At 42.7% G+C, this 17,839-nt stretch overlaps 1 protein-coding gene across 5 annotated transcripts in view; it reads right to left on the bottom strand.

Annotated features, from left to right (window-relative positions):
• Positions 1–447: 447 nt before the first annotated feature.
• MAPK8 (mitogen-activated protein kinase 8) overlaps positions 448–17,839 on the bottom strand; it is a 139,999-nt gene continuing 122,607 nt past the window's right edge. Inside the window, exons 11-12 of one of the 5 annotated variants that reach the window (XM_079793825.1) lie at positions 17,735–17,812; positions 449–4,727 (exon numbers count right to left, since the gene is read on the bottom strand). In XM_079793825.1, the coding sequence (XP_079649951.1) occupies positions 4,582–4,727; positions 17,735–17,812 (224 nt within the window). In that variant the 3' untranslated portion in view covers positions 449–4,581. Of the gene's footprint in view, positions 4,733–12,231; positions 13,713–17,734; positions 17,813–17,839 lie in introns of those variants that run through there. The other 4 variants (XM_079793827.1, XM_079793828.1, XM_079793826.1 and 1 more) reach the window with 4 other exon arrangements.

Below are 17,839 nucleotides of genomic sequence, written 5' to 3'. Positions count from 1 at the left end.
AACTGGTGACCCGCCAAGCAGCCTGCCCGATGTCTGTCGGCAGTGGGAATGTACGGGTCAAGCTGAAGCCCCGGTTTGTCTGGAAAGAGATGCTTTTTAAGTACTTATTTTCGCTAAGTGGCCACAATGGCTGTTCTCTCGCATGCTTACCAAGAACTAGGTGAAGGGTGTTGAAGCAAATTCCCTTAAAGAAAAAGTTTCTGCAGTGATTTCCAACACCAGAAAAGTAAGACTAGATAAACCAGGAAACCAGGGCATGGATTAGGCTCCTCAGTCTACATAGAACCCGAACCTAGGAAACCTGCCCCAGTGTTACCCTTCATCCCAACCTACAGGGTATCTTAAAATTGCCCGGAAAAACTTTTTAGCAAAAATTCAGATAATTTTCAATGAAAACACTTAATTTCATCATGTTCATACCACTTTTTCTTTTTTATTTAAAATATTATAACCAATGAACATACTAGATAACATTGTCTACATCCAGTGGTGCATGTTTAATGACTAGGGCATGAATGATTAAAAACCACACAATGATCTCAGCATTCCCTACAAAGTGCCCCGTTTTGTTTGTCTAGAGGAGGGAACGGAACAGGGGGAGGAACGAGGAGTGGCGTCGTCCAGGGAGAACGCAAACGGCAGTTACCATATCTGGGTTTCAGGTGGTAACACCTGCTTAACAGGATAAACTGTAATGAGAAAATAGATGTCACAGTCCAGGTAGACAGCTAGTTCAATTTAAATTCATCATTCGGCTAAAAGTTTAAGAGCTTCTCAAAAATATACCAAATATCGGGCCTACAAAAGTAATTTATTTCTTCGTAAAGTTTAGACTTAGTCCTTTTGTAAAATGTAAAGGATGGACTGATGTCACGAGCAGGTTTCTACTTGCAAAAACAGACAACAATAACGTCCAACAAGCACACCTAACAATTTCGAAGCTACACAGCAGGAGGGTTGACATGGAGTCTCTCTTACTGATGCTGGTATGTAGTTCACATACTTACTGGTACTGTGTCAACACTGACTATGAAGTGTTTAACACACACTTATACTCACACCCAGTAAAGAGCTAACAGCAAGGGCTACGGCTTACTTGGGAAAGCATAGAAAATTAGTGTGAGGTAGTTCAATACAAACCTAATTTGTACGTTATTGTGAGAATAAAACATTGTGCAAAACTAATCCACAGGTAATAGTTCTTAAGTTTCAGTAATGAAGAGAACTAAACCAGAAATGACCAGAAAGTGTTACTCTTACTAGACTCTCCTAAGAGCACTTAACTAAGAGCAGTTAGTTTGAAATTAAGACTTGTGTTCCTTATGAGTTTTCTAATCATACCCCAAACTATACATTTCTGCTTCAATGCCCTTTACCCCTTCATCTTTCTTGCTATTAGGAAAATTAGTTTTCCCTGATTCAGAAAAAGCCTAAGAGAGAGGAGTAGAAACACACTCTATAGTAACACGTAAAGGACAGAGCTGACATTGAAGAGGCTGCTAATGACAGGATGGTGGTTTGTCTTCTACCCGTGAGCGTTTACTGGAACCTGGGGCTTCGTGCGGTCATTCTACAGCTAATGCGACCAACGGACACTCACAAACTACAGCCGTATTTCTGAAAACAGACTATGCTTTCACCTCAGTACGCGCAGGCTTTGGTTGGTGTGACCCATGCTACCTGTACCCGGAGCAACTCCCTGGCCTGCCGCCTACTTCACTCTGACACCTTCATCTTCTCGGACAGCACGGCAGGATGAGCATGGAGGGAAGCTGGCTGCCTTACACACAACTGCTTCTCTGGACGGTCAGGGGCTGTGTGGCGGCTTCATTTCTCTGGGGAAGTCTGGTGTGATGCGTGTGCCTCTACCCCCCTGGGAGAGTGCGTGCCAGGAACCACAGGCACCGAGGGTGCGCGGCAAAGTGAGAACCGTTCAGCTAACAGTAGGAACGGGCTGAGATGCTCGATGTATGTATAGTGTAAGCAAGCAATCCCAACAATTACTTTACAAATGATCAATACACATTAGAGGGTAACAGAATAGTAAGCCGGAAGAAATATGTAGAGAGAATTAGAATTAGTGTCTCTTTTCTAACCTATAAAGTTGAGTAATAGATCTTGGTCAAAATAACTCTCTGACAGTAAGAAGATGGTACATTAAGTGTATAAAATTGAAAAACCAAAGTTTAAATAAGCAAGGTGGCTTTACATTAAGCATTGCCGGAAAGAAATCTTATTTGTAATTTCTGTTAAAAAACAAACAAACACAAATGTTTAAGATATTTTAAAGGTTCAAAAAGTTTTAAAAATAAAGTGAACATGTATATCTTTACCTTAACAAATTTAAGGGGAACGCTGTATTTAGACACTGCATTTTAAAAACCTAGGCACACACATTTAACAGACAGACATTGTTTTCAAGATAGAATTTAAGCATTTTTGTCTCCATTAACTAATGAGTTCATTTTCTCTGGATCAACTGAAACATGCTGGTTGGCAAGTGGGAGCTGGCATTTACAACAAATGATACAGTAACAACACCTGGTTTTCTTGCTTAACCAACATCTGTATCAATAGAGATGGCTTGTTAGCAATCAAACCTAAACTATGGGAGCTTCTGAAAGCATGTCAGTTGTTAAAGTGCAAAGTGAAATGGTCTACCCTAGAAAATAGAGCTAGTTTACTGTCAAACTCATAGACAAAGGACACACTCACGCTTAAACATCTCCGCACATCCAATCCTGTTTCTACAAGTCAAGGTGTTACAGTCTCAAAACTCTAAGTTGCTAAATGAAATTAATGCACCATGTTGTATGAGTAGAAAAGGGACTGATAAAAGGTTGACAACTTCTAAAGAGACCGGAAATCATGACTTTAAACCATCAAAAACAAACTTGCTATTTCAAAGTATATAAAAAGGCTAATGTATTTTAATCCTAAATATTGCACAGTAACAATGATCACTCAAAGGAATTTTGCACTAAATATACAAATAACATGCCAGGCGAGCTTTGAGACCTGCGTTGAGCTGCACCAGTGCTTGCTCCTGTTGGTCACTAACTCCAATGAGCTTTCTGCTAGAACCTTGCCACGTATCTAAGTGTGCACCTCCTAGTTCATGACATGAAACCCCTCTGCTCCAAACATAACAAAAGGTCCTGGGGCATCACAGACAATGCATTCAGAGATGAGACTTCAATGACATTTTACTTAAGAAAAATCCCGCCGTAGAGAAATAATTCTGCAGGTATAAAATGTAAACAGTTACATCACTTGTCAGGAGCAGCACCATTCTTACACTACTCAACATCCACATTGCGGTTTTACTGAAAATCAGATATAAAAAATGAAAGTCTCAGACTAAATAATCACCATTTATGCCTGCTCTGCTCAGTGTGGAGAAACAGTCCTTGGGAAATGATACCTTATATATGGCTGTGTGCTACTATTTTCAGATGAACGGTATATTGCTCCTTGGATACATCACCTACAGAAATCTCAGTAGGCTTTGGAACCTCCCGACAGCTAGTATAGACATGATTTTGCTACAGGTAGAATCAAATGGCCAGAAGCACCCTGGCTGGTGCTCAACTGACTGCCACTCCAGCAGGAAACCGGAAGGTCCAAGGCCCCGCTGCGAGAGGAAGGACCAGCTCCAGACCATCCATCACTGGGCCTGCAACCTGAGGAGCTCAGCTCAGTGTGTACAAGAGCAGGCTCACAGCTGGGAGAGGTGAACCATCTGCTCACCTGCAGTGAAATGTATTCCTCATGAAGTATCCTTTTGGCTTTATGTGGTGAGGTCTGAGCATGCCACAGACTTGCAGGAAACACCATATTCTTTTCACTTGACTTTTGCTGGGTGGGGGGAGGGGAGAGTAGAAGGGTGGTGGTGGACGCCCAGCATCTTCAAAACATGCTCCGAGTTATTCTGCCATTTAGATGATGGGGCTTTTGCCAAAATTCATGTAGGGTTACTATCAATAGTTGTCACTAAATTAGGATTGGCAAGTAGCAATATTGGAGGTTTTTTTTTAAAACACGTTCATCATTTACAGTAGTTATTCCTGAATATAACTGGCTACAGGTTACTTTCCCTCACTCCTCTGTGGTTATTTCATTGATAAGCACATAACCCTGAAGGATAGCATCATGAACAAAACATTTGAAATAATTTCTAATTAAAAAAAAACTATAAAAATCTTAAATAATTCATGATATAGGCAAGTCACCACATAATAGTTGCTTTGATAAACAAAATCTTACAAATTCAGTAAAAAAATCAGCAGCATAAGATAAAGCAAATATGCAAAAAATTTAAACCATGATAAAATAATTAGGTTTACATTATACAGTTAATTACAGCAAAAATACAATACAGTTTTGTTGCTGTTTTAAAACAACTTAAGTTTTAAATTACATCACTTGAAATTAAAAAAAATAAACTACTTTACTACAAAATGAATTCTACATTTTTGAAAAATCACTCAAAATAAGACCACTGACTTAGTTCTCAAAGTAGTTCTATCAATGACTAAACAACTCCCCATCCCTCCCTTCCCACCCCCCAGGCCCAAGTAGTCATCTACAGCAGCCCAGAGGTCCAGCTGATGCTTCTAGACTGCTGTCGGTATCCGAGGCCAAAGTTGGATCTGTTGACATTGAAGATACATCGTTGACAGACGGCGATGACGATGGATGCTGAGAGCCATTGATCACTGCTGCACCTGTGCTATGAGAAACAAAACAGCAAATCAGTTGCAGACAGAGTTGCAGACCCAGTCACTTGTACTATATTGGCCACCTCCAGTGGTCAATGACTTTTCTCTTGGCTTTAAAAGGCCCACTAAAAATAATCACAAGTGAAATTCAGAACAACACTAATTTATGAACTCTTTTCATTACAATTTATGAGGTGAGAACTGAACATGTCTTGAAACCCAGTGTCCTGTCCTTTCCACAAATTTGTTTTCAGTTCAAGATAAGAATTGCTAAGTCCAAGGCACACTTAGAAATGGTCCTATTGCAAGATTCATAAATGGGCTCAGGCTGTGTGAGAACACTGATAATGCTATCGTGGACAGTAAGGGAGCACCAGGGAGTCTCCCCCACTGCCCAAGATGGTGCAGGGGGAGATTCTTACACTGAGCACGCCAAAAGACAGAAGTACGAATGGAGAAGGCCTGAAGGTGCCAAAAGCTAGGAAGATGAATGGACAGGGCCCGAGCCGCCAAAAGCTGGAAATATGAATAGACAGGATCCAAGCAGCCGAAAGGCTGGGAAGATAAATGGATAGGGCACCAAAAGATAACAAGGTAATTTAATAGAAAAAAAAAATCCCTCCCCTTCCTATCCCTAAAAGAACCACAGGCTTGAGTAGGAAGAGAGATGGTCTCTGAGATGGGAGTTCGCCGTTCTCTCAGGCAGTGCGGCTCCTGAATAAAACCTCTTTTCTTTTGCACCAGTTCCTGTCTCCTGAGTTTGGCTTTCATTGCAGTAGGCAGCCGAACCTCTGCTTTTTTGTTCGGTTAGTTTTTGGCAACTCTGGTGGGACAGCATGGACCTTCACAAGTCCTGGAGGGCCTGGGTAGGGGCCCCAGCTGCCTGTGGCAGGCTGACCCCAACCCCTGTGGGGATTTCCCAGCAGCTGCCAAGAGATTTTCTGCTTTTTAAAAAATATATATATATATATATATATATTATTGACTTTTTTACAGAGAGGAAGGGAGAGGGATAGAGAGTTAGAAACATCGATAAGAGAGAAACATCAATCAGCTGCCTCCTGCACACCCCCAACTGGGGATGTGCCTGCAACCAAGGTACATGCCCTTGATCAGAATCGAACCTGGGACCCTTCAGTCTGCAGGCCGACGCTCTATCCACTGAGCCAAACCTGAGCCAACTGAGGAGTTGGTTTTCTACTGTAATACTGCTTGGCCTATATATACTTTAGACTATGGGGAAAAAAATGGCCCCTAAATAGTTCCCTAAATTACTACACCATCATACAGTTGTAATTGTTCTGCCAAAGTCAAGAGGTTTTCTTGGAGAATTTCCCTGCACTTCCTCTCAATGCATCAGTCACCTAAAATGCAGGCTGGTGAAAGGAAACTGGTTTTGGGGGAGCAGATGAATTCCAAGACTGGGTAAGTCACACTGGCCTGCACATTGGGGGGGTTCTTTTCTTCCTGCCACTTGGGCTTTATGCCATCTGGGTTCAGTTAGGACTGGTTGTGGTATCATTTGGCAGAGTATACTAGTAAGACCTTAGGACTTGCTTTTGTTTGTTTGGATTAATGGAATTATGGGCCCAAGTTTTGTTTATATGTTCCCATTTTGTCTGGAGTCTTGCTATAATTACAGTTTTGGCTTTGTACTTTCGTGCCATCAGGGGTCGTTCTGTTTCAACTCCTGAATGAAGCCAACTGGGCCAAATTTTAGACATTAATTCATGTACAGCTATGATCCAATGACTAAGGAGGAGTTGGTTTTCTACTGTAATACTGCTTGGCCTATATATACTTTAGACTATGGGAAAAAAAATGGCCCCTAAATAGTTCCCTAAATTACTACACCATCATACAGTTGCAATTGTTCTGCCAAAGTCAGAGAAATGGGATGAAAACCCTTACCTCCAGATGTTTATGTCTTTACACAATAATAATTTGGCAACAAAAAAAAGCGCGGGTTGGGGGCAGGGGGGGGGGGGGAACCTAATGACTCAGAGAAGGGAATTGGCTTCAAAATAGTAAGACACAGGAAAAAAAGAGAAATTAGGAGCTAAGTTTCTTTAATGCCCTGAACCCAGGGGACCCAGGATTAGCAGCAGGAGAATTCCCCCACCACTATCCCAGTTGCTGGATGCCCTTGAGATAGGTGCACATCCGGGGGATGACATCCCCACCCCTGTATGATGAAGGGATGGTCTCCCCCTTGAAGACCTGGCAGGGAACCCAATTTGGCCAGGGAGCACCCCCATCCAGAGAATGACAATTCCCTTTGAGGCAACACCCTATAGACGGAATAAGCCAGGAAGGCCAGCCTGCTAGTCACTATTGGGCCCACACTCCATTTTCAACCTCAGATTTACTGAATTGGAAAATTTTCAGCCCCTCATATGGGGAGAATCCTCAGAAAATGGCAGATCTTATTACCTCCATTTTTTGTCACTCACCATCCAAACTGGGCAGATGTACAGGCTCTCCTTAACATCCTGCTAACGACCGATGAAAGGCAGCTAGTTATAGATAGAGCTAATGAAAAGGTTCATCGTCTGCATTAAGAGAATCCCAATGGGACCCCCAACCCAGCTGGGATGATTCCCTTGACAGAGCCCAACTGGGAAGCACACAGGGGGGACCTAGCATCCCTGGAACATTACAGAAGGTGCATATCAGAAGGGCTTAAGAAAGGATTTGTTAGGCCTACCAAAAGCACACTGAGATGACCCACAGGCACCAGAAAATGTCCGGAGGGTAAACATGACTTTGGGCGGGGAGGGGGGGGGGGGGGGGCGGGCAAAGTGCTCCAGATAGCAGAAGGAAGCGCGAACGTTTAGATGGGGTATTGGGAATGAATCCCTCCCAGACAGTGGACATAGCCTTTAAAGTTTACCATGCCTGGAAACAAGGAAATTAAAGCAGGGCAATGTTTTCTTAGAAACAGTGTGGGAAATCAGAAGGAGAGGCGGGACACAAAAGGAAAAGGGCAAGATCCACTAGGCGTCCATCAACGTGCCTGCTGCAAAGAGGAAGGCCATTGAAGAAAGGACTGCCCAGAACTCAAAAAGAAAGAGGATAGAAAGCCTTACCAGGAAATGTTAGAAAGGAATGACGAATCTGATGATGAATGAGGAGGCCCAGAGGCTCCCCTTGACACCTCCCGACCTATTACTACTAGTATTTCCCTGCAGGAGCCTTGGCTAATATTAACTGTGGGGAACAAGCTAACTCAGTGGTCCGCAAACTCATTAGTCAACAGAGCCAAATGTCAAGAGTACAACGATTAAAATTTCTTTTGAGAGCCGAAAACCGACTTCTGCGCATGGGCCACGAAGTTTCAATCGCACTGTACGTGCGCGCCCGCACGTGGTATTTTGTGGAAGAGCCACACTCAAGGGGCCAAAGAGCCGCATGTGGCTCACGAGCTGCAGTTTGCCGACCACTGAGCTAACTGAATCACTGTAGATACAGGAGTTACATACTGTATTTTCCGGCGTATAAGACGACTGGGCGTATAGAAGATTTTCCTTGGTTAAAAAGTCGTCTTATACGCCGGAAAATATGGTACTCAGCACTAAGTACAAAACTAACCAAGGAAAGTCCAGCTGCGGTGATGGTTACTTGAGTGACCAACTACAAAAACAGGTGTTCCTTCAACCTCTAGAATGAATGCCAGCTTGAGAATCAAAAACTTACGCATAGTTATCTCTACATGCCAGACTGCCTGGTTCCATGGTGGGCCAACTTTTACTTTGCAAACTGCACGCACCAATAACTTGCCCCGAGAAGCAGCAGTTCTGTATAAAAGTTCTGCTGGAACGTGCTCTCCAGTTCCAGGTGCTCCTGACTTGCCCAGCAGGAGCCGGAGGTGAAGTCTTCCCACCCGAGATCTACTAGCAGGTTGATCGAGCTGTTTGGGCTGATGGAACCCCAGGGTAGAGCAGTTAACATCCAACCCATAGAAATTAACCCTAAAGAAGGGGCACGGATCCCATGGAAGAAGCAATACCCCCTGAAAACGGAAGCTTTAGAGGGAATTCAACCAGTATTGCAGAAATTGTTAAAATCAGGATTAATCCAGCCATGCCAGACCCCCTGTAACAGCTGTGGTGATGGCTACTTGAGTGACCAATTACAAAAACAGGTGCTCCCCATTCTGTCAGTGAAAAAGCCTCACTCTGATGAATATCGATTTGTACAGGACCGTAGGACCATAAATGAAGTTGTCCAGGACATTCATCCTACGGTGCCCAACCTTATACTTTGATGACCACAGGGCCCACGGACAGCAAATGATTTTCAGTCCTAGACTCAAAGGCTGCTTTTTTCTGCATCCCAACAGATGAACAGGCTCAACTATTAATTGCCTTTGGATAGCAATACCCAGAAACTAAAGCCATGCTCTAATACTGTTGGACTGTGTGGCCACAGGGATTTAAGAATATTTCATATTGGGAAATATTATGAAAAGGTTGAAGAGATGTTCAATTTAAATAGGGAATTCTTCTACAATATGTAGATGCCTTACTACTAGCTAGTAATACTTACAAAGACTGTTTGCTCAACACCATCACAGTCTTGAACCATTTGGCAAAAAGAGAATATAAAGTATCGCCTCATAAGGCCCAGTTTCACAAGCAGGAGGTGGCATAACTGGGATTCAAATTGAAACAGGGCACTCAGAGCTTGATGGCTGATGGAAAACCAGCCATTGCTACAATAAAAATCCCGGAGAACCGGGGCAGCTTCGTGGATTCTTGGGGATTATGAGGTTTTGCCGAATTTGGATCCTAAACTTTGGCCTTAAAGCAAAACCACTGTCTAATTCTTTGAAAGGACTGGACTCTGAACCTCCTGAGTGGACAAGAGACTGTCAGGCAGCACTGACACCTGAAAGGAAAAACTAGTTTTGGCTCCTGCATTAGGACTGCCCAATTTACAGAAAACTTACAAATTTTACATTCATGAAAGCAAGGAATTGAACTTGGGGTACTAACCCAGACCCTGGGAAATACCCCTCAAGCCATAGCCTATTTCTCAAAGAAGCTAGATCACAAGACAAAGGGATGCTACCATGCCTCCTGGCAATAGCAGCTACCTGTGACATCTTACAGGAAGCAGAGAAATTCACTCTGGGGCACCTACTATGGTATTTGTACCATACCAGGTCCTAAAAGGGATGCTTTCATGAACCTAATTAGACCACATTTGAAGGCTCCTCATTTATAAAGAACCAAGCCTGTAAATACCACGCACTCCCCACTGCCTTGCTCCAGATGAGAGTAGCACTCCGAAGTGGGCTTAAATTAAACTTTTGAAATATGGGACCCTTCCAAGTTTCTGTTTTAGAACCTTCTCCTTTAGATTTAGAACATGAATCAGAAATCAAACAGTATGTACAACATTCAGGGCAAACATCAACAACTTTGCACAACTTTGCTCATTGCAGGTCTATCTACCCCTCTGATGAGCTTTACACCCATTCCAGCTGGGAGGCCCAGTCTTACTAACGACCCGGGAGGCTCAAGATCCTGAAGAGCAGTTAGCTGAGCAATGAACCAGTCCCTACGATGTCTGCTGACAACACACGCCTCCCTAAAGCTCACGGAATCCAGCCTTGGCTCTACCACACGCAGATAAAGCAGGCACCACCTGAGGAGGACTCGGATCCGGCTGTGCTGCTGCTGATACTGCAATGGCAAGCTGGACCTGCACTGCTGAAGGAGATTTAAAGTTCCTCTTTCGGAAAGGAACAGCACCGCCCATGGCTAAGTGACAAGGTTACTTTTTATTTTCTCATTATTTTTTGACAATTGCTGTACTATTCGCTCATGCTTGGACTGAGAACATCTCTGTCCACATTTCCCAGACAGTGGCTTCCTCTGCAAACTTACTGGTATTGTGTTGTTGGGTGTGCCACCCCAAACCCCACTCAGGATTAGATCATGGGAATACGTTAGCCTCTCCAGTTTCTGATTTAACTGCAATTCCCACTGCATACTAGGCACACCCCTCACTGAGCACGTGACTGTCTGTCTGCACAACAGGTCTCCCTCTGGAAGCCCCTGGCAGCACTGCCTCTTGAAATCTGAAGCCGTCTCCCAGCTCCGCCTGCTCAGCAGTGCCATCCTCTAGACACCACACACTCTGCCTCTGAAGACAGCAATCCTCCTCCCTCGTGTAAAGGCTTCTCTCCGTCCTGACCTCCTTCTTCCCTTGGTGGACAACAAGAATCTCCGGACCCGGCGATAGGTAAGACTACATACACCCTTTGACAGCAGGAAGAAACGACAGATGAGCCCTCCATCCATTTACCCTGTAAGATTACACGGCTCCAGAGTTTTGAAGCGGGGACTTGTTACTGTAGACAGGGAGCGCTGGAGCGTCTGTCTCCACCATTGGCCAAATGGCTCAGGGGGAGATTCTTACACTGAGAGCACCAAAAGCAGGTACTATGAATGGACAGTGCCCGAGCCGTCAAAAGCTAGTAATATGAATGGAGACAGGGCTCCTGAGCACACAAAAGCTAGGAAGATGAATAGACAGGAAAATGCCTTCCCCTCCCTATCCCTGCTAAGAATAGTGGGCTTGAGCAGGAAGAGAGATTGTCCCTGAGAAGAGGGGGATGGTCTTTGAGACATGAGTGCACCGTTCTCCCAGGTCTTGTGAGTCTTAAATAAAACCTCTCCTTTTGTACCAGCACCTACCTTACAAGTTCAGCTGTCATTGCTATAGGCAGCTGAACTTCTGTTTCTTTGTTCAGTTACAATACTACATGCAAAACTGTCGGTCTTGCATTTTGTTGGAATGATGATCTCAAAGTGAAGTATGACTCAAAAAGGTAAAAACTACTGCCCTAAAAATAGTGATTTATGATTATCTTCTCACTGTAAAGTCCAGACAATACTTTTGGTACATCTTGTTTTAAGCAAAAGCCAAGACAAAGACTGAAATCATTTCAATTGAAAGGGTCTTTAGCTTGCTCCTATTTACTTGAGGTTATATGACTTGTAAACTAAGGTCTTGTAATTTCTATTCTAATAAATACTTGATAAAAGCAAATATGGATTTATTAAACAGATAAAGTTGGGGAAGACTATTTCCTTTACCAAAAGTATAGCCTACCAAGCATTTCCTGAATTTTAAAAACAATAGGAATGCAGGCACGTCTCATGTTATTGCACACTACTTTATTGCACTCCATGGACGTTACTTTTTTTTACTTTATTTTAACAAATTGAAGGCAGGACCCTCAATTGGCACAAAGATTACAACTTGTTTTATTGCAATACTCCCTTTGTTACAGTGGTCTGGAACCAAACCCGCAATATTTCTGAGGGCTGTCTGTACTTAACCTACAGAAAAAATCCTCTTAAGGCCAGGAGTGGAGACAATGACACTGGGGGTAGGGAATGTGTTTCAGGTGATTCATTTCATACACTTGGTAAGTACTTACTGCCCTTCATGATCACTAAATAAGGGTCATTCCAAATTTAAGTATACCAAACCATGCAAGCTGTACAAAAATTCTTAAGAATACATTTATAGATAAAAGCAATGGTTTCCAAAATTTCTAGGAGTCAGTTCCAGGCACCCAAAGATGCTAAAAACTAAGTAGGTTTAAAACTGCTGCTCCAGAACACAGAATCTCTGTCTGAAATTATCCCTCCATTCTAATGATGAACAATAAAAACTTAAAATATAAAAGGTCCTCTGAGAGCTTGTCTTCAAATGCAACAAGGCAGTAGCCAGGAGGGTAGGAGTAGGCAAATCTTTAGGGTGCTGGGGCGGGGACTGGGAGACAGGAAGGAAAGGAACCACAGAGATAGCAGGTGACTAGAGGTGCAACAGGAAAAAGGAAAGCAGACTGAGTACTGCAGGCCTTGACAGGAGAGAAGGAGAACTGCAATAACCTTTTAGACCCAAAAAAGGTCCATGAGAATCCCAGCCAGAGTGAAATGAAGATACGAGGTGTCCGGTTAATAATGCGGATTTTGTCATCAAAGAAAACACAGTAATTTCAAGAGAAACATCAAAAGTGCTTTATTCAAAGTAATGCCCATCACTAGCTATACATTTCCCCATTTTGCAGGTAATTTGTGGATACCGTCCCAATAGAACTTTCCTTGTTTTGAGGCAAACCATTCAGAGACCCAATTTTCCACTTCTTCGTACGTTTTGAAGTGCTGCTCAGAAAGTGCATGTGCCATCGATCGGTGCAAGTGGTAATCTGAAGGAGCGAGGTCTGGTGAATACAGCGGGTGGGTTCATACTTCCCAGGCAAGATCTTTTAACGTGTCTTTACCTGGTTTTGAAGTGTGTGATGGTGCGTTATCATGAAGCAAAATTACTTCGTTGTTTCTTCGGGCCCATTCTGGTGGTTTCATGACCAAAGCGTGGTTCAAATTTATTATTTGTTGTTGGTCACGATCAGTATTAACAGTTTCACCTGTTTTTAGAAGCTCATAATACACCACACCTTCCTGATCCCACCAAATGCAGAGCATTGTCTTCTTTCCGAAGCGATTTGGCCTTGCAGTCGATGTTGATGGTTGACCTGGATCAACCCATGATTTTGTGCATTTGGGATTCTCAAAATAAAATCCACTTTTTATCGCCAGTCACAATTCGATGCAAAAAGGACTTTCTTTCGTGCCGTTGAAGCAACATTTTACTGATGACTTTTAGGTTTTGTCTTTCGTTCAGTTGATGTGGCACCCATTTCCTCCCTTTAAAATCTTTCCCTTTGCTTGTAAACGAAATTGTTTGCTGAGCAACGTTTAATCTTTCTGCAAGTTGTTTTTTAGTTTGACAAGCATCTTCATCCAATAATGCTTGTAATTGTTGGTCTTCAAACTTTTTCGGTTGACCTGAACGTCTTTGTCTTTCACATCGAAATCATCACTTTTAAAGCGTTTAAACCAGCGTTCACAAGTATCTTGAGATGGAGCATGTCACCATAAGCTTCTGGAAGTATTCAGCAGCACTTTTCTTCAAAATAAAGTAATAAATTAAAACTTCCCGCAAATGCTCTTTTTTTTGGCAAGAAATTTGACATTTTTAAATGTAAAAATATCTATGATGTTAACACCTTCAGCAAATTTGACATATGAAGTTTTGAAGCTTATTGTCAATACAACGAAACAGTATACATATCAAATCGCATATATATCAACATATGTGTAACTCCGACTATTGAAAAAAATCCACATTATTAACCGGTACACCTAGTACTATACTTTTAAAAAAGTTCAATCCATACGACACTATTGGATTTGCTGGTTGTGACTGAAGAGTATACAAATACAATGGTTAGCTTCGAAGACTTGTACTGAAACATCCTACCTAATAATAGACAAATATGCAAATTGACCATACCTCCAACACACCCACAAGCCACGCCCACCATCCAATTAGAGCGAGTATGCAAATTAACCCAAACAAGATGGCTACAGCCACAGAGAGCAAGGTTTCCTAGGTAACAGAGGAAGCCAAGCCTTCCGCCTGCCCTTGCCAGGCCTAAGCCTCCACTCAAGCTACAAAGTTTCAATTACAGAAGGTAAACAAATCGAAACAGAAATGGCGGCAGAACAGAGCTTGAGAGAGCAGGCCAGGGTTGCCGGTGGCAACAGGGGAAGCAAAGCTTTCCGCACACCCTGGCTGGGCCCACCCGCTTAAGCTACAAAGTTTCAATTATAACCCCAACAGAAATGGCTGCCGGCCGAGGAGGGAGCACCAGGCTTGGCTCCACTCCAGGCTACAAAGTTTCAATTGTAGAAGGAAAATAAATTCCAGATACCAGGACCTCCTCTTGGGTTGCCAGGGGGTATGGCCAGCCTGCAAACCACCACAGGCCCCTTGCTCAGGCTGCCCCATGCCCCAAGGGAACCCCACCCTTCAGGGCAAACCAGCTGGCCCCCACCCTTGTACCAGGCTTCTATCCTATCTAATAAAAGAGTAATATGCAGATTGATCATCACTGCAACACACAATATAGCTGCCTCCATGTGGACACAAGATGGCCACCACAAGATGGCCAGCAGGAGAGGGCAGTTGGGAGGCACCAGGCCTGCAAGGGAGGGCAGTTGAGAGGGACCAGGCCTGTAAGAGAGGGCAGTTGGAGGTGATCAACCCTGCAGGAGAGGGCAGTTAGGGATGACCAGGCCGGCAGAGGAGGGAAGTTGGGGGCAAACAGGCTGGCAGCAGAGTGGTTAGGGGGTGATCAGGCTGGCAGGCAGAAGCGGTTAGGGGCAATCAGGAAGGCAGGCAGGCAAGCAGTTGGGAGCCAGCAGTCCTGGATTGTGAGAGGGATGTCCGACTGCCCGTTTAGGCCTGGGGATCGGGCCTAAACGGGCAGTCGGACATCCCTCCAGGAGTCCCAGATTGGATAGGGTACAGGCTGAGCTGAGGGACAACGCCCCTCCGTGCACGAATTTCGTGCACCAGGCCTCTAGTTCAGTTCATAAAAGGGTTCCACCATATATGTTTTTTCTTGCTTCTATTTTTGATTCAAATTTCCTTTGTCCAAATTTCTTAATTTGATAATGATTGATTCATTTTTTAAAATCAAATAGAAATGATATTGTAATCATCTGATATTTTTACGTCAAAGACTGTTCCTTTTTTCTCTGTATATAACCAAGAATAGAGTATTTTAATAACAGCTTACTAAGGCTCTTCTATGCAAGCAATGAGAATCCAGAACACGTCCAGAAACCTGACATCCTGTCCTTTCCACTGACTTCTCTTGTAACCACAGTTAAGTCATCGAGGATCCAAGTTTTCCACTTAACAATTAAGAACAAATACAACTGCTCTGTCTAATGAGCTTACTAAGCTTACTCAAACACCCAGCACACCGAGCATGTGCCACTCCCCAGGACAGTGTGCTGCCTGTGGAACACCCAAATCATGGACTTTCCAATCCCACCTGAGCACTAAGTTACACTACTACTGTTTATCAATACAAGCCAATTAGCTGTGCTATTAAAGCATTTACAACATAGCTTTGCTACAAGTAAATTCTAAATAAAAGCTGTTGAAACCAATTTATATTTTCAACAGGATCTATATTATAATTTGGAAAATTGCATTTGTAATCAAGGATTTAACAAAACAAAACATTTAAAAAATAACCAAAATGTCATAGGAAGCTACGAAAATGATTTAAACAAATATATGTTTACAGCAAAACAAAATGGGCATCTGAAACTGTAGTTAAAATTTTTACCCATAAACAGATATAATATACAATTTTTTCTTAGAATGTGGGAGAGTTTTCCAGGGACAACTAAAATGGCATCGCTTTAGTCAGGTTTAAGACCCATCTATTAAAACACTACTCAGTCTTCAAGGCTCAGCTCAAATGTCACCTCTTCTACAAAACTGCCCTGACCTCTGTAGCCAGAAAAGTCCCTGTTCCTGGCCAAAGGGCATATAGGATGCTGGGGAAACCATGCCCTCCAGTTATTGATAAATGTGGCTTCAAGTATTACCTTTTTAATACAATAGATTTATAACCTTGTATCATTTAATTTTTCTGAATTTTAGTTCCCTCATTTGTAAAGTGTACATAAAATCCCTCCTTTGGGGTCTTGAAGGCTGAATGAAATAAAGTACATAAACCAACAGTATTTGTAATGTAGATGTGTACTTAATATGTATATGCTGCCTGTCATTTAAATGTTCTCTCAATTCTTTATGCTTTTACAAGTACTAAAATGAAATGAGATTATCCTATATAATAAAAGCCTAATATGTTAAGTGTCCGGCCGTTTAACAAGTCACTATGACGCGCACTGACCACCAGAGGGCAGATGCTCCAACCGGTAGGTTAGCTTGCTGCTGGGGTCTGGCCGATTGGAACTGGGCAAGACGCCTTGGAGCCCTCCCGCGGTCCCTTCCCAGCCCTGATCGTACATCGGTGGAGTCCCTCGGCCTGGCTTGGGGGATCGGGCCGAAACCAGCTCTCTGATATCCCCCGAGGGATCCCAGATTACGCAGGCCAGAATGAGGGACTCCACTGGTGCAGAAATCTGTGCACCAGGCCTCTAGTGATAAAATAAAATGCTTAACTCCTGCAAATCAGGTTCCTTCTTAGAAACAGAACACTTATATTTTTCCACTGATTTTTTTTTAAGAGAAAGTGGAAGGGAGGGTGAGAGAGAGGGCCAGGGATTGAACCTGCAACCGAGATATATTCCCTTGAGCAGGAATCAAACCTGGGACCCTTCAGTCTTCAGGCGCATGCTCTAATCCCTGAGCAAAAATGGCCAGGGCAAAACAGAACACTTTCTAATGGTAGTTTTAATGTTCCTGCCTTCAATCAACAAATCAAAAATACCAAAAGGACAAAGAAAGACAGTAACTTGGTATCACATGTACCAAATTTTGCAATGAAGCTTTAGCTTACTTATACAAAGTAAAGACTGTTAAAATCATAAAAAAGTAAGTATACTGCATTGTGAGAAATTTCTTCTCTGAAGACAAGACAATAATGCCAACAAAAAACTTTGTTCTTCAGTGGAATGTCAGCACCATAGAAAACAATGTGCATTTGATTAAGTCATTCACTCATGTTAGTATAGTGTTATTATAGTATAGTATCAGTATAGTGCATTTAACATAGTTTAGTGCATTACAGTATAGTGCATTGTAGTATAGTGCATTGCAGCATAGTATAGTGAAGTATAGTATAGTGTACTATAATATAGTATAGTATAGTATAGTATAGTATAGTGCAGTATAGTATGGTATAGTGCAGTATAATATACTGTAGTGCACTGTAATATAGTATAGTATAGTGCACTGTAGTATAGTACAGTGCATAGTATAGTGCACTGGTACAAAATACCAATGCTTCCAACTTAACCACCCCAACTGTACTCCTTATACTTATTAAACTTTGAATAATAATGGTAGTAAATACGCAAAGAATTGCAGGTTTCAGGCCACTGAAGATTACAACACAAGAAGTAAACTGTAATTTTAACCAAGCTTATATTGTAACCAACCTAAAGGAGAGGGCTGCCCCCGTATAACTCCATTCTTGGTTCTCTCTTCCAAGTCCATAACTTCTTTGTATATCAATTCTGAAAAAGAGGTGAACAAAACAAACT

This window comes from Cnephaeus nilssonii, assembly GCF_951640355.1.
Source record: "Cnephaeus nilssonii genome assembly, chromosome: 16".
In the NCBI taxonomy this organism is placed as follows: domain Eukaryota; kingdom Metazoa; phylum Chordata; class Mammalia; order Chiroptera; family Vespertilionidae; genus Cnephaeus; species Cnephaeus nilssonii.
Note: the sequence above shows the minus strand (reverse complement) of the source record. Positions and strands in the feature narration are given on the sequence as shown.